The 23,646-nt window shown below is 42.0% G+C and overlaps 1 protein-coding gene across 9 annotated transcripts in view; it reads left to right on the top strand.

Moving 5' to 3' along the window:
- Window positions 1–21,923, top strand: part of RFWD3 (ring finger and WD repeat domain 3) — a 54,652-nt gene extending 32,729 nt beyond the window's left edge. For 7 of the 9 annotated variants that reach the window (XM_078357740.1, XM_008986204.6, XM_017967011.4 and 4 more), the window contains 7 exons: window positions 3,961–4,075; window positions 4,955–5,180; window positions 9,252–9,402; window positions 11,028–11,204; window positions 13,233–13,447; window positions 15,342–15,553; window positions 18,713–21,923. In XM_078357740.1, the coding sequence (XP_078213866.1) occupies window positions 3,961–4,075; window positions 4,955–5,180; window positions 9,252–9,402; window positions 11,028–11,204; window positions 13,233–13,447; window positions 15,342–15,553; window positions 18,713–18,856 (1,240 nt within the window). In that variant the 3' untranslated portion in view covers window positions 18,857–21,923. Of the gene's footprint in view, window positions 1–3,960; window positions 4,076–4,954; window positions 5,181–9,251; window positions 9,403–11,027; window positions 11,205–13,232; window positions 13,448–15,207; window positions 15,292–15,341; window positions 15,554–18,712 lie in introns of those variants that run through there. The other 2 variants (XM_078357742.1, XM_078357743.1) reach the window with 2 other exon arrangements.
- The last annotated feature ends 1,723 nt before the right edge of the window (window positions 21,924–23,646 follow it).

Raw genomic sequence — 23,646 nt, 5'->3', positions numbered from 1 at the left:
CTAGAAGCCCTCCTGTGAACTAAGTTATCCTTAATTCCATAGGTAACTGCTTTCATGAATTAGGTGTTCATTCCCAAGAGTGATTATGTATTTGATCAACTACATATGTATTTGTAAATTATACATAGTATGATTTAGAAAGTTTTTATACTTTATGCAAATATTATGTTAGATTATAATTTTTTCTTATGTATTTTGCCTTTTTGCTTAATATTATGTTTTGGGAGTATATCCTTGTTGATACACATAGCTCTAGTTTTTTTCATTTCAGTTTCATGATAATATTCTAGTTCTCTAGTCAAAATTTATCTGTTTGTATTTTATATTGGTAGACATTTAGGTTGTCTCCAGTTTTTGTTAATATCAGCCATGCTGATGAGAGTCAGGTCTACCAATGGAATTGCTTTATTATAGGGTACATTTATTTCAGCTTTACCTAGATATTTTCGAATTACTCTTGTTTAAAAAAAATGAGAGATTTCTCATTTTTCTATACCCTTGCCAATTTTATTTGTTTATTTTTTGTGAGACAGTTTCTTGTTGCCCAGGCTAGAGTGCAATGTAGTGAACTCAGCTCACCGCAACCTCTGCCTCTTGGGTTCAAGCAGTTCTTTTGCCTCTGCCTCCTGAGTAGCTGGGATTACAGCTGTGTGGCACCACGCCTGGCTAATTTTGTATTTTAGTAGAGACGGGTTTCTCCATGTTGTCAGGCTGGTCTCGAACTCCCAACCTCAGGTGATCCTCCCACCTTGGCCTCCCAAAGTGCTGGGATTACAGGTGTGAGCCACTGCACCCAATCCAATTTTATTTTTTATTTATTTATTGAAATAGAGTCTAGCTGTATTGTCCAGGCTGGAGTGCAGTGGCACAATCTCGGCTTACTGCAACCTCTCTCTCCTGGGTTCAAGCAATTCTCCTGCCACAGCTTCCCAACTACATGGGACAACAGGTGCATGCCTCCATGCCTGGCCAATTTTTTGTAATTTTAGTAGAGACAGGGTTTCACCTTGTTAGCCAGGATGATCTCGGTCTCCTGACCTCATGATTTTTAGCCTCCCAAAGTTTTGGGATTACAGGCATGAGCCACTACGCCCAGCCCCCTCGCCCATTTTATAGTAGATTTAATATTTTTTCCCAGTCTTGTTTCATGAAGTAGTATTTCACCTTAATTTACATTACCTTAATTACAATTGAGGTTGAACGTACTCCTTTGTGAGCAGAAGAATTCATATTTTTTATTCATTTGTATTGGGTTGTTTGTTTCTTACTGATTTGTAGGAATGTTTCAGTCAAAATTTTTTTTAAAAAGACAACGTCTTGCTCTATCACAGAGACAGGGTCTTGCTCTATCATAAAGGACAGAGTGCAGTGGCGCCATCAAACTCCTAGGCTCGAGCAGTTCTCCAACCTTAGCATCCCGAGTATGTGGGTCTACAGGCGCGTGGCACCACACCTGACTCATGATTTACTAACTGGTATATTTTTTCTGTACAAGTGTTCATTGCTACTTCTATCCTACATTAAGTTTCCAGCCAGGTGCAGTGGTTTACGCCTGTAATCCCAGCACTTTGGGAGGCCAAGGCAGGCAGATCAAGAGGTCAGGAGTTTGAGGCCAGCCTGATCAACATGGTGAAACCCCGTCTCTACTAAAAATACAAAATTAGCTGGGAGTGGTGGCATCCACCTGTAATCTTAGCTACTCAGGAAGCTGAGATGGGAGAATCGCTTTAACGCAAGAGGCGGAGTTTTCAGTGAGCCAAGATCGTGTCACCGCACTTCAGCCTGGGCGACAGAGTGAAACTCTGTCTCAAAGAAAAAATCAAGTTTTCATGTATGAATGGACTACAATAGTCCCCCCTTAGCCACCTTCTGAGAGCCCCCAGTGAATGCCTGAAACTATAGTGTGTTTTTTTCCTATACATACAAATCTAAAGGTTAATTTATAAATTAGGAACAGTAAAAGATTAACAACAATAACTAATAATAAAATAGAGCGATTATGCCAATATACTGTAAGAAAAGTTATGTGAATGTGGAATGTGGTCTCCATCTCTCTCTCACCATATCTCAATATTTGTGGGTTGTGGTTGACAGAAGATGTCGGAAACCATGGGAAATGAAACTAGATAAGGGACACTACTTGTACTCTTGTTCCAGGGTCTTTTTGTTAATTATTGCTCCAATATTCCAAGTTATAATTTACTGTAGTTTAAAATATGTCCCCCCACCTTGTTCTGCAAAAGTGTCTTTTGCTATTTTTGGCATTGTTCTCCATATTAATTTTTTAAAGTTCATTTCTTAAGTTTCGTGAAAAAAACCTTTGGAATCTTGATTGAAATTACATCAAATTTACAGAATAACTTAGGTAGGAAGTACCATTTTTGTTATGATTAGTCTTTCCAGTCATGAACATTATGTAATATCCTTCCATTTATTCACTGTTTTCTTGTGTCTTTCACAAGTATATTTTGCTTTGTAAAAGTCCTGCCTAGCCTTTTACTTTACAGTCACATGCTGCATAATGACCGTTGGGTCAGTGACAGACTGCATGTACAATGGTGGCCCCATAAGATTATAATGGAGCTGAAAAATTCTGTTGTGTAAGCGATGTTGTGTTCATTGAAATGTCTTAGTGCACCAGTTGTGGTGGCTCATACCTGTGATCCCAGCACTTTGGGAGGCCAAGGCAGGTGGATCACTTGAGGCCAAGAGTTTGAGACCAGCCTGGGGAACATGGTGAAACCCTGTCTCTACTAAAATTCCAAAAATTAGCTGGGTGTGGTGGCTTGCACCTGTAATTCCAGCTACTCAGGAGGCTGAGGCAGGAGAATCTCTTGAACCTGGCAGAGATAGCAGTGAGCTAAGATCATACCACTGTATTCCAGCCTGGGCCACAGAGCAAGACTCAGTCTCAAAAGAAAAAAAAAAGAAAAGAAATATCTTAGCACAATGCATTACCTTTTCTATGTTTAGATACATAAATGCCCTATAGTATTCAGTATGATAACATGCTATAATTCCCTATAGTATTCAGTATGATAACATGCTATACAAGTTTGTAGCCTGGGAGCAACAGTATCCTAGGTGTGTAGTAGGCTATACTGTATAGGTTTCTATAAGTACATTGTGTAATGTTCATATAACAAAATCGCCTAACAACATGTTTGTCAGAACATACCCATATCATTAAGCCACACATGACTGTATTTCTAGATTGCTATTAAAATTGTTGTGAATACATTTTTAAAATTACATCTACTAATCAGTTGTCTGATATGGGGTCCACTATTGATCTAATTTCCTTGGTCTTGAGTCCAGCAACCTTGCTAAACTGTAATTGTTTGTGGATTCTCTTGAATTTGCCATAAACCTAATAAGAACAGCTTTATCTCTTCCAATTTTTATATCTTTTTCCTCCATATCTCATTGGAGTGGAATTCTGTCTTTGCATTTCATATTTTGAGCCTGTTTTTAGGTTCATACAAAAGTATGATTGTTATTCTTGGTGAATTGTCCTTATGTTACGTTGTTCCTCCTTTTGCCTATTTATGCTTTTTCCTTATTTCTAATTGGTCTTTTGTTAGTGTTTGCTTGATAAACACTTCAGATTCTTTTGGGGGTTATATTATTTGAGTATCTCATAAACAATGAAAGGCTTATTTTCTTTTTAATCCAATAACCTTGGCCTTTTAATATATCAGTTTAATCTTTTATAATTTGCCTTAGTTAAAGCACTAGATTGGCTGTTCTCTTGTTTTGCCTATGGCATTTTGAGTCACTGTTTTTTAGTAGTAGTCCAATTCCTGACCATCACTCCCTGCTTACCTCAAAATCTGTCACTGTCATTACATATTTACAGCAAAGTATGTGCATCATAGCATGAACTGAACTCTGCTCTCTTGATGGGAAGTCTTCTCTAGCCTTCCTAATCCCCACGTGTTACTGGCTTTACCCCTCTAGTTCCCTACTGAAGGAGCAGATGCTAAGGAAGCAGGCCGAGTTAGAATCAGCACAGTGCCGGCTCCAACTCCAGGTCCTCACTGATGAGTGCACTAGGCTTCAAAGCCGTGTTCAGGTACGTTCGTCCTTTCTAACCCAAAGAACTTTTGGAATAGGAATGGAAGAATGTTACGTATATTCATCTCAGAAATAAATAGGATTTGCCAAGTTGTTAAGAAAATAAACATGACCAACTCCTTATTTTATTTCTGATTAGGGAATCTGTTCAAAGCTTACTACATACTTTATGATACCTATAGTCTGAATTTTATTTTATATATTTATTTATTTATTTTGAGACAGAGTCTCACTCTTTCACCTAGGCTGGAGTGCAGTGATAATGATCTTGGCTCACTGCAGCCTCCACCTCCTGGGTTCAAGCAGTTCTCCTGCCTCAGCCTCTCAAGTAGCTGGGATTACAAGTGCCTGCCACCACACCCAGCTAATTTTTGTATTTTTAGTAGAAACTGGGTTTCACCCTATTGGCCAGGCTGGTCTCAAACTCCTGACCTCAGGTGAGCCACTGCACCTGGCTTTACAATCTGAATTTTAGAAAGAATTAAATAACCAGCTAAGAATTCCAAACTTGTTTAAATAATTTTACTTTCCTAAATCTACCAGTCATATAAGGGCTTTAGTAGGAGTTTGAAGGTTGCAATGAGCTTGCACCACTGCATTCCAGCATGTGTGACAGAGTGAGACCCTGTCTTTTTTTTTTCTTAAAGGACTTCAAACAAAACCACCATTAAGGACTTCTACCCCTTACATTATAATGCTGTGCTCTCTTTATTTCACTTGCTTGTTGAAATACTGTAAAAACTCAGCAGTTGTCTAGGATTCATGTTAACATTTTCGTGTGATGGATAAGAAATCTTTCTGTATAAGATCAAGGAATTGTGTTTGAACGGAATATGAAATGAAAAGCTTTATATTTACAAAATCTTTTTCATTTTAGGACTTGCAAAGACTTATGTCACATCAAAATCAGAACTTAAAGCAACCCAGGGGCTCCCAAGCATGTGTCTTGAGTGGCTTACCCTCCAGCCAGGGCCAGCACAAATACCACTTCCAAAAGACCTTCACAGTATCTCAGACAGGAAACTGCCGGACCATGGCATATTGTGATGCCCTGAGCTGCCTGGTGATATCACAGCCTTCTCCTCAGGCCTCTTTTCTTCCAGGTAAACAGTCTAGAACCCCAATTTTCATGTTCTTTATTAGACTTCATATGTTTATTTCCTCTCCCTTTTTGAAAGATTCAAGACTCAATAGTGGGCAAACACCACAGCTCACCAAATTACCTTTCCCTATCAGTCCCTTGTTAATGCAAGTACCTCAGGGTGCTGCAAAGATGTCTTTACTGTCTATTGACTTCCTTCCATAAATTTATTAACAAAGAGGGTAGAAATACTGATAACCACCAGGTATGGTGGCTCACGCCTTTAATTCTAGCACTTTAGGAGGCTGAGGTGGGCAGATCACCTGAGGTTGGCAGTTTGAGACCAGCCTGACCAATATGGAGAAATCCCATCTCTACTAAAAATACAAAATTAGCCAGGCATGGTGGTGCATGCTTGTAATTCCAGCTACTCAGGAGAATCGCTTAAACCCAGGAGGCAGAGGTTGTGGTGAGCTGAGATCTCACCAGTGCACTCAAACCTGGGCAACGGCAGCAAAACTTCATCTCAAAAAAAAAAAAAAAAAGTTGGAATACTGATAACCATGGTAAAGCAGGAGATGGTGAAGTCCTTGATATAGTCCAAGGACTATATGTCTTATTCAACTTACAGATTCATTTTAGACTGGAAATGTTTGACAAAGCACTACTCTAAGGGTTAATTCAAGGTGAAACAAATTGAATACTTATTTTCAGTAGTATTCAGGTTAACAGTTTCCAAATAAGAGAATTTAGGAAGTACACTGATTGTTTTATTAATATTAGGTTAATGTTCTCTCAATATATTTTGTGCTTTTTAAGCTTAATTTTAGATTTTCTAAATGTTGAAAACCAAGTCTTTTCAAATGCTCAATTAAATCATTTCTAAATCTTGCATATGTTTCTTTCTGCTATCTTCAGTGTAAGATTTCTGCCAATTGTGAGACCCCTTTTCTCTTGTGTGGTTTCTACTGTTTTCCCACTTAGAGCTTTCATTCAGATGCTTCAAAATTATGTCTACTAAACTTAGGTGTATGAAAGGTTGAGTGGAATCTCTAGGTTGTCATAAATTTTTCTATTCACTGATACCAGGTCTGAGTTGAGAGGCTATCAGGGGCCTCCCCCAATTGAGGGGAAAGTAAAAGGATAATTTTGTAATATTCCTTTATCCCATCTAAGTTTTTAATAAATATTTGTCATCAAAACCAACAAATTGGAAAAATTCTATCTTGTAATGTCCCCCACATTGGGAATGTGTTCTATTCTTTTTTTTCTTAAAGTGTCCATTGCAGCCTGCTTGATAGTGTACTGGTGCTGGTTTGTCCTTGTCCTTAAATGATTAACTCGGTGTATACTTACGTTACCTTATTGATTTTTTTTGTTGTTGTTATTTTTTCTTTCTGAGATGGAGTCTTGCTCTATGCACGGGCTGGAGTGCAGTGGCAGGCATGATTTCAGCTCACTGCAGCCTCTGCCTTCTGGGTTCAAGAGATTCTCCTGCCTCAGCCTCCCAAGTAGCTAGGACTACAGGTGCATGCCGCCATGCATGGCTAATTTTTGTATTTGAAACAGGGCTTTAGCATGTTGGTTAGGCTGGTCTGTCGAACTCCTGACCTCAGGTGATCCACCCATCTCAGCCTCCCAAAGTACTGGGATTACAGGCCTGAGCCACCATGCTTGGCCACCTAGTTGAGATATCTACCAGTCTGTGTGTGTACATATATATACGTATATATGTACGTATATACACACACACATACATAAAGTACTTAATAGTTTTGAAAGGACATTTTTAGGCTGGGCACGGTGCCCAGCACTTTGGGAGGCTGAGTTCACAAGGCCAGGAGATCTAGACCATCCTGGCCAACATGGAGAAACCCCATTTCTTTTAAAATAAAATAAAAAAAGGCCAGGCGCGGTGGCTCACCCCTGTAATCCCAGCACTTTGGGAGGCTGAGGCGGGTGGATCACGAGGTCAAGAGATCGAGACCATCCTGGTCAACATGGTGAAACCCCGTCTCTACTAAATATACAGAAAATTAGCTGGGCATGGTGGCACGTGCCTGTAATCCCAGCTACTCAGGAGGCTGAGGCAGGAGAATTGCCCGAACCCAGGAGGTGGAGGTTGCGGTGAGCTGAGATCGCGCCATTGCACTCCAGCCTGGGTAACAAGAGTGAAACTCCATCTCAATTAAAAAAATTAAAAAAGAAAGGACATATTTTTGTTGGTTATTTTCCCCCTTCAGGAATGTGCGTTTTGAAATGTCATGTTTCATTTCACACAGATGTGACGTATCTTGACAAATGATTTATTTTCATTCTTTATCATTTCATATCTTTATCATCTTCTGCATCTAGAGTGTCTGTGTTTCAAATGAAATATTCTGTCTCAACAGCTTTATTGAAGTATAATTGACAGGTAATAAACTGTAAATATTCAACGTATACATTTTAATGAGTTTTCACATATGTAATGCACCCCTAAAACCATCACTACAATCACGATAACTTTATTTTATCTTTTTTTTTTTTTTTTTTGACACAAGATCTAGTTCTGTCACCCAGGCTGGAATACAGGGAGAGGGATGGGATCTCTATTTTATTTATTTATTTATTTATTTATTTATTTTGACACAGGATTTAGTCTATCGCCCAGGCTGGAATGCAGGGAGAGGGACGTGATCTCAGCCCATTACAACCTCTACATCCTGGGCTCTAGCCATCCTCCCACCTCAGCCTCTCAAGTAGCTGGGACTATAGGCTAACAGCACTACACCCAGCTAATTTTTGTGTTTTTTGTAACAATGGGGTTTCACCATATTGCTAAGGCTGGTCTTGAACTCATGAGTTCAAGCAAGCCACCCACCTCAACCTCCCAAAGTGCTGGGATTACAGACGTGAGTTACCACACTCAGCCATGAACATATGTATTACCCCATAAGTTCCCCTATGGCCTTTTGTAATCTCATCTGCCCCACCCTCCTGTTTCTGTCCCCACACTGTCCCCACACAGTCACTGCTTTTTGTCACTACAGATTAGTTTGCATTTTCTAGGATTTTACCTAAAAGGAATCATACAGTATTATTTTTTGGTCTGACTTCTTTCTCTCTGCATAATTTTTTATTGTAGTGTATATTAGTAGTTAATTCCTTTTTAATGAGTAGTATTCCATATATGTGTATACCATAGACTTGTTTATCCATTTACCTGGACATTTGGAATGGAATATAATTTTTCTTCTTTTTCTTCTCTTCATGGTCATGAGGCAAGCATGGGTTGTACTTTTTTTCTTTTCTTTTTCTTTTCGTTTTTTGTTGTTTTGTTTGAGACAGAGTTTCACTCTTGTTGCCCAGGCTGGAGTGTAATGGTGCAGTCTCGGCTTATTGCAACCTCTGCCTCCCAGGTTTGAGCAGTTCACCTCCCTCAGCCTCCCGAGTAGCTGGGATTACAGGCACCCATCACCTTACCCAGCTAATTTTTTGTATTTTTAGTAGAGACAGGATTTCACCATCTTGGCCAGGCTTGTCTCAAACTCCTGACCTCAGGTGATCCACCTACCCTGGCATCCCAAAGTTCTGGGATTACAGGCATGAGCCACTGTGCCCAGCCTGGGTTGTACTTTTTAAAATAAATTATAGGCCAGGCATGGTGGTTCATGCCTATAAACCCAGCACTTTGGAAGGTTGAGATGAGCAGATCACTTGAGGCCAGGAGTTTGAGACCAGCCTGGCCAATACGATGAAACCCCATCTCTACCAAAAAATACAAAAGTTAGCCAAGCGTGGTGGCACATGCGTGTAGTCCCAGCTACTCGAGAGGCTGAGGCAGGAGAATCGCTTGAACCAGGAGGTGGAGGTTGTAGTGAGCCGAGATTACACCACTACACTCGAGCCTGGGTGCCAGAGTAAGGCCCTGTCTCAAAAATAAATAAATAAATAAATAATAACATAGGAGAATTTTTATTTTGTTTGACCAGCTGGTTCCCAAGGACTTACATGCCAACAAAGGTGGACAAAGGAGCTACTTGAAAAAGTAATTTGCATTGCCCTAGGTTCACTTTTAGTGATCTGTTTTATACTCTCTTGCCTTTGACAGGCTTTGGTGTTAAGATGTTGAGTACTGCCAACATGAAAAGCAGTCAGTACATTCCGATGCATGGCAAACAGATCCGTGGACTAGCTTTTAACAGTTGCTCCAGAGGCTTACTACTATCTGCTTCCCTAGACAACACTATTAAACTGACCAGGTGAGTGATTTGGGGAGGAAGGTGGAGACTGGACTGTTTAGTGTTGAGTAGCATAAAATTAATATCAGTATTATGATGACCTTAGCTCTGTTTTTTCTGATCTGAGACATAGTCTTGTGAGATCCATTTAAAATATATTGCTTTTAGAAATGGACACAGAAGGTTACAAAACTAAGTGTAGTATCCTGTTTTGTTAAAATTATATATGTTCCAAAAGATGTCTAAAGCATATTTTAAGGAGATGAGAATAAAATTCTAAAGTTGGTGGAGGCCAGGCGTGATGGGTCACGCCTGTAATTCCAGCACTGGGGGAGGCCGAGGCAGGCAGATCACCTGAGGTCAGGAGTTCAATACTAGCCTGGCCAATATGGTGAAACCCCGTCTTTGCTGAAAATGCAAAGATTAGCTGGGCATGGTGGCAGGCATCTATAATCCAGCCTACCAGGGAGGCTGAGGCAAGAGAATCACTTGAAGAATCGCCTGAAAGTAGAGGTTACAGTGAGCTGAGATCGCACCACTGTACTGCAGCCTGGGCAACAGAGCAAGGCTCTGTCTCAAAGTAAGTAAATAAATAAAAATAATAAAAAAATAAAGTTTGTGGAATGATAGGATAGGGGGAGCTTTGGTACCTGACATCACAGAGTCACCATACCAGGTTGGAACTGCTTACTCCTGGTCCTGGTCTGTTACCTGGATAATTCTGAGTAACAGAGATGTTCACCAAGCACTCACTGCCCTTGGGTACCATGATGACTTGTTTTATACCCTCACTTACTTACTTACTTACTTATTTTTGAGAGAGAGAGTCTCACTCTGTCACTGAGGCTGGAGTATAGTGGCATGATCGTGGCTCACTGCAGTCTCCACCTCCTGGTTTCAAGTGATTCTCCTATCTCAGCCTCCCAAGTAGTTGGGATTATGGTTGTCTGCCACCTGGCTAAATTTTTTTTTTTTTTTTCTAGATAGAGTCTTACTCTGTCGCCAGGCTGGAGTGCAGTGGCTGGATCTTGGCTTACTGCAACCTTTGCCTCCTGGGTTCAAGTGATTCTTGTGCCTCAGCCTCCCAAGTAGATGGGATTACAGGCAAGTGCCACCACACCCAGCTAATTTTTGTATTTTTACTAGAGACAGGGGTTTCACCATGTTGGCCAGGATGTTCTCAATCTCTTGACCTCGTGATCCACCCGCCTCAGCCTCCCAAAGTGCTGGGATTACAGGTGTGAACCACTGCAGCTGACCACACCTCGCTAATTTTTGTGTTTTTAGTAGAGGTAGGGTTTTGCCATGTTGGTCAGGCTGGTCTCAAAACTCCTAACCTCAAGTGATCTGCCTGCCTCAGCTTCCCAAAATACTAGGATTACAGGGGTGTGCCACCATGCCCAGCCCCTTTATTCTTTTACTTCCTTACAATTCAAGAGGAAAACCTGTGGCCCCCAAAACAAATGTTCTAGAATTTAAAGGATTTACCTGGGCAGACCTTAGAAAAATTAGGGAATCCAGATATTTTGGGCGTGTGAGTGTGTTCTCAATTAAGGATTAAGGATCATTTAAATGATGCTCTTTACATCTTTGTCATGTATTGGATTTTTTTAATGCAGTTGTAAAAGTCTCTTTTAACTCCACAGCCTGGAGACAAACACCGTGGTCCAGACTTACAATGCTGGACGTCCTGTCTGGAGCTGTTGCTGGTGTCTTGATGAGAATAACTACATGTATGCTGGACTGGCCAATGGTTCAATTCTAGTATATGACATGCGAAACACAAGCAGTCATGTCCAGGAGTTAGTAGCTCAGAAAGCCAGGTAGGGAGTCACTTACTGTCTTCCTGGTAGTAGTAGCTTTCTCTTGGCTTATTATTGTGTTCATTGTTTCTTCAGAGGGTGTTCCACAGTTGGTCAGAAATACAAGAGTTTTTGAAGATTCACTTGATGTCACTTCAGAATCAATAACATTCTTATTAATAAGAGTTTATATCCATGATATTTCATATGACAGAGCATTCTGGTATAATTATAGCCAGGTTCATAATCAGTAATCATCTAACATGGCAAAATAGAGTCAGATCTCTGTTCAGCTCCACTACTTACAAGTTGTGTGACCTTGGTTGTATTTCTTGGCCCATTGAAAGCTTCATCTGTAAAATCTGGTAAGTGTAGGCCACTTGCTTTAATAGCCACATGTCTAGCATATAGGAAGAGAGCAAGCTAAACCAGCTTGTTTGAAGATACTGTATTATTATTTATCATTTAATCCATTTACGAGATTGAGAAGTTTATAAAGTCAGCCCAAGTTCTAAGGATGGATGGCCACCAGCACCACTATGTCTTAGAATGTGTTGAGCTGCCTTGTAGGTATAAAGTTCTCAGAAAGGGTGTAGGGTCTGTGATCTGACCAAAATGAAAAGTATCCTAGCCGGGCGCGGTGGCTCATGCCTGTAATCCCAGCACTTTGGGAGGCCGAGGTGGGTGGATCACGAGGTCAAAAGATCGAGGCAATCCTGGTCAACATGGTGAAACCCCATCTCTACTAAAAATACAAAAAATTAGCTGGGCATGGTAGCACGTGCCTGTAATCCCAGCTACTCAGGAGGCTGAAGCAGTAGAATTACCTGAACCCAGGAGGCGGAGGTTGCGGTGAGCAGAGATCGCGCCATTGTACTCCAGCCTGGGTAACGAGCAAAACTCCTCCGTCTCAAAAAAAAGAAAAGTATCCTAAGAGATAATTTGTTTCCAACTGGATATATTAAAAAGAGCAAGGAGAGCTAAACATAAAGATATCAATGAAGTAATAATTATTTACTGAAACCTGTGCCCACATAGAATAGACAGTAAAATACAGCAAGGTTTTTTTTGTTGGTGGCAGGTTTTTTTGTTGTTGTTGTTGTTTTTTTCTTAAGACAGCGTCTTACTCTGTAAGCCAGGCTGGAGTTCAGTGGCACAGTCTTGGCTCACTGCGTCCTCTGCCTCCTGGGTATTTCTCCTGGCTAACTTTGTATTTTTAGCAGGGGTTTCACCGTGTTGGCCAGGCTAATCTCAAACCCCTGACCTCAAGTGATTCTCCCACATTGGCTTCCCTAAATGCTGGGATTACAGGCATGAGCCACAATGCCCAGCAAGTACCAAACTAAAACCCAGCAAGTTTTTAAATGGCAAGGAAAGAGTATTTGTATGTATTGTTCATTTTTATTTTTGTTTACTTTGATTACCTTTATTGTGACAGGGAAAATGAAATAAAACAGGCAAAGTAGACACTTCGGCAACTTTGGCATGAAGGAGTTCACAGCAGAAATGAGTTCCTAGGAACACGGTTTGAAGGATGATATTTCTGAGAGAATTCTTGGCGTATAGTTCTGGTCATATGCTTGCAGAAGGAAATTTAGAAAATCTAAAACAGTCCTGTTTCTGAATTTAAATGTAGCTGCTTTTAGCTGTATTTTAATTGTGGGGTCTGTCAGCTACAATTTGGAATCTTTATTTTGTTATGTATTTAAGTTTGTTTCTTCCCTGACTTTTCTTTGTATGTGGCTAACCGCATTTCCACAAGCTTCCCAGTAAATTGTGATCTTTTTATCCCTTAAATTTCCTAGTTATTTTTTTCCTTTTTTTTTTTCTAGACTATGTGGTATCTCCCTTGAAATTAGGTGCAGAATATTATATGTATACTCTTTTGTTTCTACAGAGAAGGTGATAATTTTTATCAGATGTCAGAGGATAGTGACTAAAGGTGTTTAACCTCTAGAGGTAGGGATGTGCTTGAGGATTCCTGGTAGAGGGGTCTAGAGCCATCCGAGTTTTGGAATGTAAGATACAGTTTCCTTTCTTTTCCTTCAGATGTCCACTGGTCTCCCTGTCATACATGTCCAGAGCTGCCTCAGCTGCATTTCCATATGGTGGGGTGCTGGCTGGAAACTTGGAGGATGCTTCCTTCTGGGAACGGAAAACGGACTTTACTCATTGGCCTCATGTGCTGCCCTTGGAGCCAGGGGGCTGCATAGACTTTCAGACAGAAAACAGCTCCCGGCACTGTCTTGTGACCTACAGGCCTGGTGAGTAGTGGAATGTCCTTGTGCGGCCTCCTTTGGTTTATTTGGGAACACAATGGTAGAGAAGAGGGAAGGAGAGTTTGATCCTATCCTTTGGGTGGCTGTGGTACCCCTCACAGGCTAATAAGATATGTCGTAGCTCTTGCTACTATAGGAAGGATGGTGTCTCCAAACTCCCCCACAGAGCCTGCCTTCCTGCTTCTTACATGTGAGGACTGAAGCATATTCTGCCAGGTCCTTCTGGAAGTGAATTAGCCACTCAGGAGCTCCTGCAACTTAGAACAGTAGTGGAATGAGGGGGCCAGCTCTTTAGGTCATTGAGCCACGTTGAGATCACTTTTTTGTCTTCTGCCTGTCCCTTACTTCCCCTGAGAGAAAAGCCCAGATTAGGGCCGCCATGTAGTACCCAACGTATTGTCTATTCCTCCTTATTTGGGCCAACACTGGTAAATAAGGGGAGATGGACAACAGTGGTTGTGTGGGCTCAGCCAGCTGAACATTTCTGTCTTTGGAATCAGAGGTGGAACCCCTAAGAGCAGACTGTGCTTCATTCACAGCTTCCTTCTAGGCTAAGTGACACGAATCTAAATTCCTGGTAAACTGTACTGATGGCCAGCGTTTTAAGTTTTTTCTTTCTAATTTGGTCTTGAGATCTCTGTCAGTAGAGTGGCTATATATAGCCCTGTCCTGCCAAGCTCAAGGGAGTTGTTTGTGAATGTTCATAGTGTGTCTTTCACAGGATACTCCTTTGTCCTGGTAGATGGCCTAATGCCTGTCTGACGCATGACCAGGTGCCCTTTCACAGGGAACTTGTTTATACTGGCATGTACCCTTGTGGCTTTTGTCTGACTCAGGTCCAAGTTATTTCCTTTGAGATAGCGACTCTCTAGGAGAGCCCTGAATACGAAAGAAGCTAGGTTCAGGTGTGTTGGTCAAGTGAGATGCAAAGAAGGCAGTGCATAAAACACATGAAATGACGGAAACAGCTTACTTGATAGATCCCAAAGAAAAGAGGGCAGCATGCTTCAGAGTGCCAATGGGAAGAAGGGGTTAGGCCATCCAGGATAGGCCACCCTAGGGGCGGGGTGGGGGTTGAGGGGAGGGACAAATGGGCTATATTGCTAACCTCACTCAGGGAAGGGACATTGTAACTAGGCCAAAGTTGACAGGGTACATCTGGGTTTCAAATAATTTATGTGAGCCCTAAAAACAGATGCTGAGGTAACAATTGTATTAAACAAATTTATAGAGTTAAGTCATTAAATGCCCCCACTTCTAGTTGTGGGTAGATCTACTCATGTTTTTCAGTTTTGTTTGAGCTGACAAACATCTCAGTAGCACTTCACTCTAAAGACCCTTGGGCTCTTTGTCATCCCACAGCTCTGCTATCTCCAAGACTGTGATTGCTGTGACTGGTGTAGAAAGCCTCGGGGTTCTATTTTGTTCTCTGGCTTTTGTTTGCCTCCCAGCAGAATTTCAAATACATGTTTGTATGCTTTCACTTTATTAAAAAGTGCAGTCCCTAGGGCTAATGAAGTTCTCACTGGGGGAAGGGAAAAACCTTTTACTGAGAATTCTTGAGAGAGAAATCCCCCAGCAGAGGTCTGTTAGGAGACTGATCTTACTAAAACAGGTAACTCACTCAGAATTGTTTTTCTCTTAAGCAAAAAGCTATTGTAGATAACTTGATTTCTAGCCTGCGGTTCTGAATTTCATTGATGCTGTGATATTTTGTTCTTGTCCTTTTATTTTTTTTTTTGTAGCTATTTTTGATGGTTTATTGCATTTATGGCTTTTCCATCCAAGTAAGTTGTAAGTAAGTGTCTGAGGTTTGGGTACTTGGTTAATGTTTTTTGTAGCATACCCATGGTGCAGCACTGATTTCTCTGTCCCATAGATAAAAATCATACCACAATAAGAAGTGTGCTGATGGAAATGTCCTACAGACTGGATGACACTGGAAATCTGGTCTGCTCCTGCCAGCCTGTACATACATTTTTTGGAGGACCCACTTGCAAACTGTTGACCAAAAATGCCATTTTCCAAAGCCCAGAGAATGATGGCAACATCCTGGTCTGTACTGGGGATGAAGCAGCAAATTCTGCCCTGGTGAGCCTGTAATTTTTTACTTTCATGTAAAAAGTAGTTTTGCTTAAAATATTGGTAAGGGAAAACTTGAACATTTTTTACAGAAGCTCATAAAGCAAAAAAGTTCTGCTATGTAATCCCACATATCCACATGTGTGTGTATGTGACAGTGCCTGGTTTACATATGAGTTGTGCTTTCCATACTGCTTCATAATTTCTTCTTTTCCCATTTAACTTCCTATCTTAGAGATGTTTCCATTTCAATATATGTAGAGTCACCTCATTCTTGTGGAGCCACAGTTCCAGGGGTCATACTGTGTGAATCTTTAAAGAAGGAAAGTAAAGACAGTACTGAAACCTCAATAAAATAATTAATTCAGGCCTCAGCTTCATCAATTCAGGATTAAACAAACAGATGAAAGACTGACGGGGAATTTTACAGTGGAAGAATCAGCCTGTCACTACCTGAACATGTTGATCAATTTTAGCATCACTGTAGGTGGGTTAACCAAAAATAATTGGGTCTTTTTGATGTGATGACAATAGGAAGCACATGGTGCTCCCTATGAGATGTCTTTTTTTTTGGGGGGGGGACAGGCCTCGCTTCGTTGCCAGGTGCCAGACTGGAGGGCAGTGGCCCAATCTCGGCTCACTGCAAACTCTGCCTCCCAGGTTCAAGCAATTCTCCTGCCTCGGCCTCCTGAGTAGCTGGGACTACAGGCGTGTGCCACCATGCCCAGCTAATTTTCGTAATTTTAGTAGAGATGGGTTTTCACCATGTTGGCCAGGATGGTCTCGATCTCTTGACCTCGTGATCCATCCGCCTTGGCCTTCCAAAGTGCTGGGATTACAGGCGTGAGCCACTGCGCCTGGCCTTTTTTTTTTCTTTTGAGGCAATAATCTGTCTGTCACCCAGGCTGGAGTGCAGTGGCATGATCTTGGCTCACTGCTGCAACCTCCACCTCCCTAGTTCATTTCAAGTGATTCTCCTGCCTCAGCCTCCTGAGTAGCTGGGATTACAGGCACTTGCCACCACGTCTGACTAATTTTTGTATTTTTAATAGCGATGGGGTTTCACCACGTTGGTCAGGCTGGTCTTGAACTCCTGACCTCAAGTTATCTGCCAGCCTGGGCCTCCCAAAGTGCTGGGATTACAGGAGTGAGTCACTGCACCTGGCCAAGTTGTTCATGAACCTGAGTCTAATTAAGGCTTAGAGCAGCATCCTTTAATGCAGTCACACTAGCCACATGAGCAGTTTAAGTGTGCTTAGTGCCACAGGAGAACTTAATGTTTTACTTTAATCAAGTTAAATATAAGTAACTTATGTAACTAGAGGCCACCATATTGTATAGTGCCACTCTAGAAGCTAGCGCTAACTTTCATTGACTGGAGTTTCAGGGAATAGAGGAGAACAAGTTTAATGAAAGCACAGAAAGCATATACACCAATCCAGGTGCAGGGTGTTCACTAAGACAGCTGACCCAGCTTCCACAATAAGTCAATGGCAGAAGAAAAAAGGTGGGAAGGTTGGGTCTGATCTAGGTTAAAAGAGGCAATTATAATTTATAAACACCAGATGTAATGTAGACCTTACTTGATCCTGATTCAAATAAACTGGATATAAAAAGATACCAGAAAATGCTGATTATGCACCAGGTATTAGATAATACTGTAGCATTGTTAATTTTGTTGTACATGATAACGTTATGCCAGATATAAGAAAATGTCTTTTTTTTTCTTTTTTTTTGAGACCGAGTTTTGCTCTTATCCAGGCTGGAGTGCAATGGCGCCATCTCATCTCACCACAACCTCCACCTCTGGGTTCAAGCAGTTCTCCTGCTTCAGCCTCCCATGTAGCTATAGAAGTGCACCACGCTACCTGGCTGTTTTTGTATTTTTAGTAGAGATGGGGTTTTGCCTTGTTGGCCAGGCTGGTCTTGAACCCCTGACCTTAAGTGATCTATCCACCTCAGACTCCCAAAGTGCTGGGATTATAGGCATGAGCCACTGTGCCTGGCCCTCTCTACTTTTTTTTTTTTTGAGAAAGGGTCTCTGTCACCCAGTCTAGAGCACAGAGGTGCGATCTTGGCTTACTGCAACCTCCACCTCCTGGCTTCAAGTGATTCTCATGCTTCAGCCTCCCAAGTAGCTGGAACTGCAGGTGTATGCTACCATGCCTGGCTATCTCTACTTTTTAATACTTTAAAATGTTTTTCTTTGCTTTTTTTTTTTTTTTTTTTTAAAGAAACAGTATCTTGCCCTGTTTTGGCTGGAATGTAGTGGTGTAATGATGGCTCACTGTAGCCTCCTTAGCTCAAGCAATTCTCTTTCAGCCTCTTGAGTAGCTGGAACTACAGGCATGCACCACCACACCTAGCTAATTTTTAAATTTCTTGTAGACATGGGAATCTTACTATATTGCCCTAGCTGGTCTCAATCTCCTATCCTCAAGGTATCCTCCCATCTCTGCCTCCCAAAATGTTGGAATTACGGGTGTGAGCCACCATGCCTGGCCAATAATAAATTTTTAGAGGCCAGACGCAGTGGCTCATGCCTGTAATCCCAGCACTTTGGGAGGCCAAGACAGGCAGATCTTCTGAGGTCAGGAGTTCAAGCCCAGCCTGGCCAACATGGTGAAACCCCATCTCTACCAAAAATACAAGAAAATTAGCTGGGTGTGGTGGCAAGCACCTGTAGTTCCAGCTACTTGGGAGGCTGAGGCAGGAGAATCGCTTGAACCTGGGAGGTGGAGGATGCAGTGAGCCAAGATCATGCCAGGACATTCCAGCCTGGGTGATAAGAGCAAGACTCTGACTCCCCCCTGCCGCCCCCCCCCAAAAAAACGGTGAATTCCATGAGGCCAAGGACAGGGACTTTATCTATTGGCCCTTCTCTCCCTCGATGAGCCTGGCACATAGATTGAAGGAATGGAATCTGGGCTCTATTTTCAGATCTACTTACAGGTAGACTGATTGCTAATTACATTAGGTGAGGCTGTACCTGAACTATGTCAGGCGTGCTGGCTTTGCATAACCTTGCTAAGGTTAGGGATGGCCTGTTTTTCTCTCCAGGTAGTGTTCTCTCTGCAGGCTTTTCTGACTTATTTGATGATAAAGAAAGCCAAGTCCCTTGGGTGAACTGATTGACTTCTGACCCCTCTCTCTGCTTGCTTTCTTCAGCTGTGGGATGCTGCCAGTGGCTCATTGCTCCAGGAACTGCAGACTGCTCAGCCTGTCTTGGACATCTGCCCATTTGAGGTGAACCATAATAGCTACTTGGCCACCTTAACAGAGAAGGTAGTCCACATCTATAAGTGGGAGTGACCATGGTCTTGAAACCTTTCAGGCATGCTGCTGGTTAGGTTTAAATGTTGTTTGCTAGCACCAAGCAGCCCCAAGCAAGATCGCTGTTTACTGTCTGCAGCCTAGAACATTGGAGAGCATGTTTTGTTCCATTAGTATGATTCTAGGTCTCTGTGTCGCTGAGACACAACAGATTGTGTATCTGTTATGTCCACTAAAAGAGTAATTGATGGGTACTTTATCTACATTATCCATTTCTTGGGTTTAAAGCCTTCATTAACCATTATTGTTTGCTGGAAATTCTTATTTTCTATGTGATTTTCTGGACCTTGGAGAGTGTCCTCTCATCAGTCATCTAGGATGTGTGTGGGCATTAAGTGTTTAAGTGTTTTCTGGGGGATATGACACCCCACCTGAGTTGTTTTGTCACTTAGGTATCCATGATCTAAGGACTAACCTTCATCTTGATACTGATGTAAGAGTATTATTCAGTTGAACACAAGAGGGCACTGTAGAACCTTATGTCTGGTTTATTTCTGACCTTGAAGGCTGACAGTCTTTTAGTAAGTTGTCTTATCCCCACAGAAGTATGTGATAGAGCACATCTGGGTGTGCTTTGTGGCAACAACACTTGGTGGTTTTTTTGTTTTTTTTTTTTTTGAGATGGAGTCTCGCTCTGTTGCCCAGGCTGAAATGCGGTAATGTCATCTTGGCTCACTGCAACCTGCAACCTCTGCCTCCCGGGTTCTAGTGATTTTCCTGCCTCATCCTCTGGAGTAGCTGGGACTACAGGCACGCATCGCCATGCCCAGCTAATTTTTGTATTTTTAATAGAGATGGGGTTTCACCCCGTTGGCCAGGATGGTCTCGATCTCTTGACCTCGTGATCTGCCAGCCTTGACCTCCCAAAGTGCTGGGATTACAGGTGTGAGCCACCGTGCCTGGCAGGAACAATGCTTGTGTTCTAGGTATGCAATGCTGGAACATTGGCAGGCCTAGTGATGGAAGCAGCTGGTGAACTATTCCCTTTGCTAATGACTTGTGCATTAAGTTCCTAATTCTCCTAAATTGCTTTGTGAGAAGTAAGGAAAGAGGCCAGTTGTTTGAGCAGTGGGGAATACTTTGCTTTTTCTAGCCAGCCTAGGATCTCAGGATTGGTTTTATCCAAGCTAGTGCTTTGAAGAACACTCTCTCTTGCCTGGAAAAGATGAGAGGGGTATGTCAAAGCTTTTACTTGAGTCTCTCCTAGTGTCAGAGATTAGGAGCAATAACATAAAAAGTTTACAAAATTTATTCAGACCTCTGTTGAAAACATGAGAAGTTCCTGGATGTCAGATAAGCAAATAAAAATAAAAAAAGAAAACATGAGAAAAACTTGTCCCATTTTGAAAGAGTTCCTATCTAAATAAAGCCAATTCCTCAGTCTGAGGGCTGTTTGTAAGTGTTTTTTATACTTTCCAGGCAAAGCCTTCCCTATATGAAGCTGATGTTTGATTCCAATTTCCTCTGATTTGCCTCCCTAACCTCTTCTTAAAATGTTGTTAATAAAATGGCTATTCTCAGGAATAGTGTTTGGGAAGCCTATGCGAATGGCAGGGAGGTACCCACCAACATTCATTCCATACCTGGGTTGACCAACTTTGGGACTGTCACTTCTCTCCAATAGAGGGCTGAGTTACATTTTATTTTTTTGCTTTGCTCAGACTGCTTCACCAAACCACTGTCCTCAACAGAATATGCTTAAAGATGTGGGCAGGTCAGTGTCCGTAGTCTTATTTTCTCAAATGATTGGTGAAGAGATGTTACTGTTTTTATTATAAAACACTTCAGACCTGTCAGTTCAAGAGCTATTTTTTTCTCCCCCTGCCCCCAAGACCTCTTTCTAAGATCTTTTTCTCCAGCAAGGGGTTATTGCAGTAGATTTCCCCAGAGTTCCAAGTTCTAGTTGTGCCTTTTAATGACCCTGTAGTATTTTAGGACATCATTTTTTCCTTTTTTAAATTTTTTGTAGAAATGGATGTTTTACTATTTTGCCCAGGCTGGTCTTGAACTCCTGGCCTCAAGCAATCCTCCTCTCTTGGCTTCCTAAAGTGCTGAGATTATAGGCATGGGCCAATGTACCCCGCCCTTACTTGAAGACGTCTTTTGTAAAAGCTAGCTTCTAGAACTCAAGAAAAGCTCTTTTCTCAGAAGAGATATTCCTTTTATTATGTTGATGATTAAGAGTGGCTGCCCAGGCCTGGAGTTGCAGTGGCAGAATAGGATTGGAGTTAAAAAGCAGAACTCATCTGGCTTCAGCAGATTGCCACCAAGAAGATATAGGCGGTCAAACGCTGGCTGGCTTCGTCTTTGGGCCTGGGCAGGATTAGGATTTGCCTTGCTTTGAAGTACACTTAACTGATGCTGATTGATTGCCCTAAGAATAGGAAGCAAGGGACTTAACTATGAGAGACCTTAGGTGAATCCTAAGTCTTGCCAGTCCTTGCAGTTGTACATTAAATTTGGGTGCTTTGGAAGCAAATTCATGTGACTGTGACTAATTTCGCCAAAGGAAAAAAACTTTGTCCAGCCTGGCCAACATGGTGAAATTAAAATTTTGTAATAAAATACAAAAATTTTATTTTTTTTATTTTTGGCATGCACCTGTAGTCCCAGCTACTTGGGAGGCTGAGGCAGGGGAATCGCTTAAAACTGGGAGGCGGAGTTTGCAGTATACTGAGATTGTGCCACTGCACTCCAGCCTGGGCAATAGAGCGAGGCTGGCTCTATCTCAGAAAACAAAACCTTGTCCCCATTCCCAATCCCCGTTGCAGGACATCACATAGATGGTAATAGGGACAAGGAGAATGGATGCAGGCTTTAGTCTTCTGGGTTCCACCAGGCTCTCTGCCCCCACCACATTCCTTTGCCAGTGTATCTATGGTTTTTTCCCCCCCACTTGATGATTTGGAGTTAAGCTCAAAATATCTTGTCATATCCTTGCCCCTGCTTTGAAAACAGGGCAGTGAGAACTCTGTTTGTACACTATGTTTTAATGTTTCTGTTTTATGTTTTAATGTAAATGTGAAAATAAAGACTTTGCCATGTATAATGGCCTTGTGTCTTTTGTTTCTTTGACTTCTAGAGGCAGGAACATGTCTACATCTTGGGAGAGGGGTATAATCCCAGGCTGGTAGATTTCTCCTTTTTTTTTTTTTTTTTTTCTTTTTTTGGAGACTGAGTCTCACTCTGTTGCCTCAGGCCTGAGTGCAGTAGTACAATCTCAGGTTACTCACTGCAATCTCTGCCTTCTGGGTTCAAGCGATTCTCCTGCCTCAGCCTCCTGAGTACCTGGGATTATAGGTGCCTGCCACCATGCCTGGCCTGTTTCCATATTTTCAGTAGAGATGGGGTTTCACTTTGTTGGCCATGCTGGTTTCCACTACCTGACCTCAAGTGATTTGCCCATCTTGACAGCCTCCCAAAGTGCTGGGATTACAGACATGAGCCACCTCACCGGGCCATAGATTTTCTCTTTTTCAAGCTAATGAAGTAGTTGAGGCTTTAACTTGCAGTTCCGTTTTGCTGTTGCCAGTGGAAAGCAATGTGTTTGCCTCTTAAGAACCATGTGTCCTGACCAGGTGTGGTGGCTCATGTCTGTAATCCCAGCACTTTGGGAGGCTGAGGTAGGTGGATCACCTGAGGTCAGGAGTTCAAGACCAGCCTGGCCAACATGGCAAAACCCCATCTCTACTAAATAATACAAAACTTAGCCAGGTGTAGTGGCAGGTGCCTGTAATCCCAACTACTCTGGAGGCTAAGGCAGGGAGAATTACTTGAACCTGGGAAGCAGAGATTGCAGTGAGCTGAGATCACACCACTGCACTCCAGCCTAGGTGACAAAGCAAGACTCTGTCTCAAAAAAAAAATAAATAAAAACCTGTGTTATCCTGGTCGTGGGTCTATTTATTCTCAGATCTAGATCTAGGGATCTACATTTCCCAGACTCTCTTGCCTGCTGGCTTCCTGCTAGTTTATTTGAATCCAAGAGACTGTAAAGTGGGAGGAAGAGAGAAGGAGAGGACTTTTTTTCCCTTTATTTCTCTAGTCGTTGGCAACACTTCTGACAGTGGCAGCAGCAGGGTTCTTGCTCAGCACAGTTCTGGCCACCTGCCTCAATTTCTTTTAATTCAATTTCTGTTTTAATTCAAGAATCTTCATTGCCATAAATCATGGTGCTCTGGAATTAGGCTGGAAAGGCTGAAAATGTTTTCCAGCTGAACAGCAAATGGAGTATACCAGGTTCCAGAAGAACTGAATCCATAGGTATAAGCTTACTAACTTCATGGAGTCTGGTGCTTTAAGGGAAAATGACAGAGGTCCTAGGATAGAAGTAAACCCCAAATTACTACAAAACCCACACTGTTTTTCGTTTTCACAGTACCCATGTTTTTGTTTCCCATGTCGGTGATTGTAAGTGAAATTCTGAAAGAAAAACTTTTTAAGAGACAGGTCTCACTGTTACCCATGGTAGAGTGCAGTAGCACTATCCTGTCTCAACTGCATCCTCAAACTCCTGGGCTCTGGTTATCCTTTCTCAGCCTCCTAAGGAGCTGGGACTATAGTTGTGGACCACTGTTTCCAGCCAATTTTTTTTTTTTTTTTTTGGTAGAGATGGGGTCTTGGTTTGTTGCCCAACTGGTCTCAGACTCCTTGTTCAAGCAATCTTCCTGTCTTAAGCCTCCCAAAGCATTGGGATTGCAGACATGAGCCACCATACCTGGCCAAAATTCTAAAAATAGACATTTGTTGGCCGGGCGCAGTGGCTGACA

The sequence above is a fragment of the Callithrix jacchus genome, chromosome 20 (assembly GCF_049354715.1).
Source record: "Callithrix jacchus isolate 240 chromosome 20, calJac240_pri, whole genome shotgun sequence".
Lineage (NCBI taxonomy): Eukaryota > Metazoa > Chordata > Mammalia > Primates > Cebidae > Callithrix > Callithrix jacchus.
This window is presented reverse-complemented; position numbering and strand designations above follow the sequence as displayed.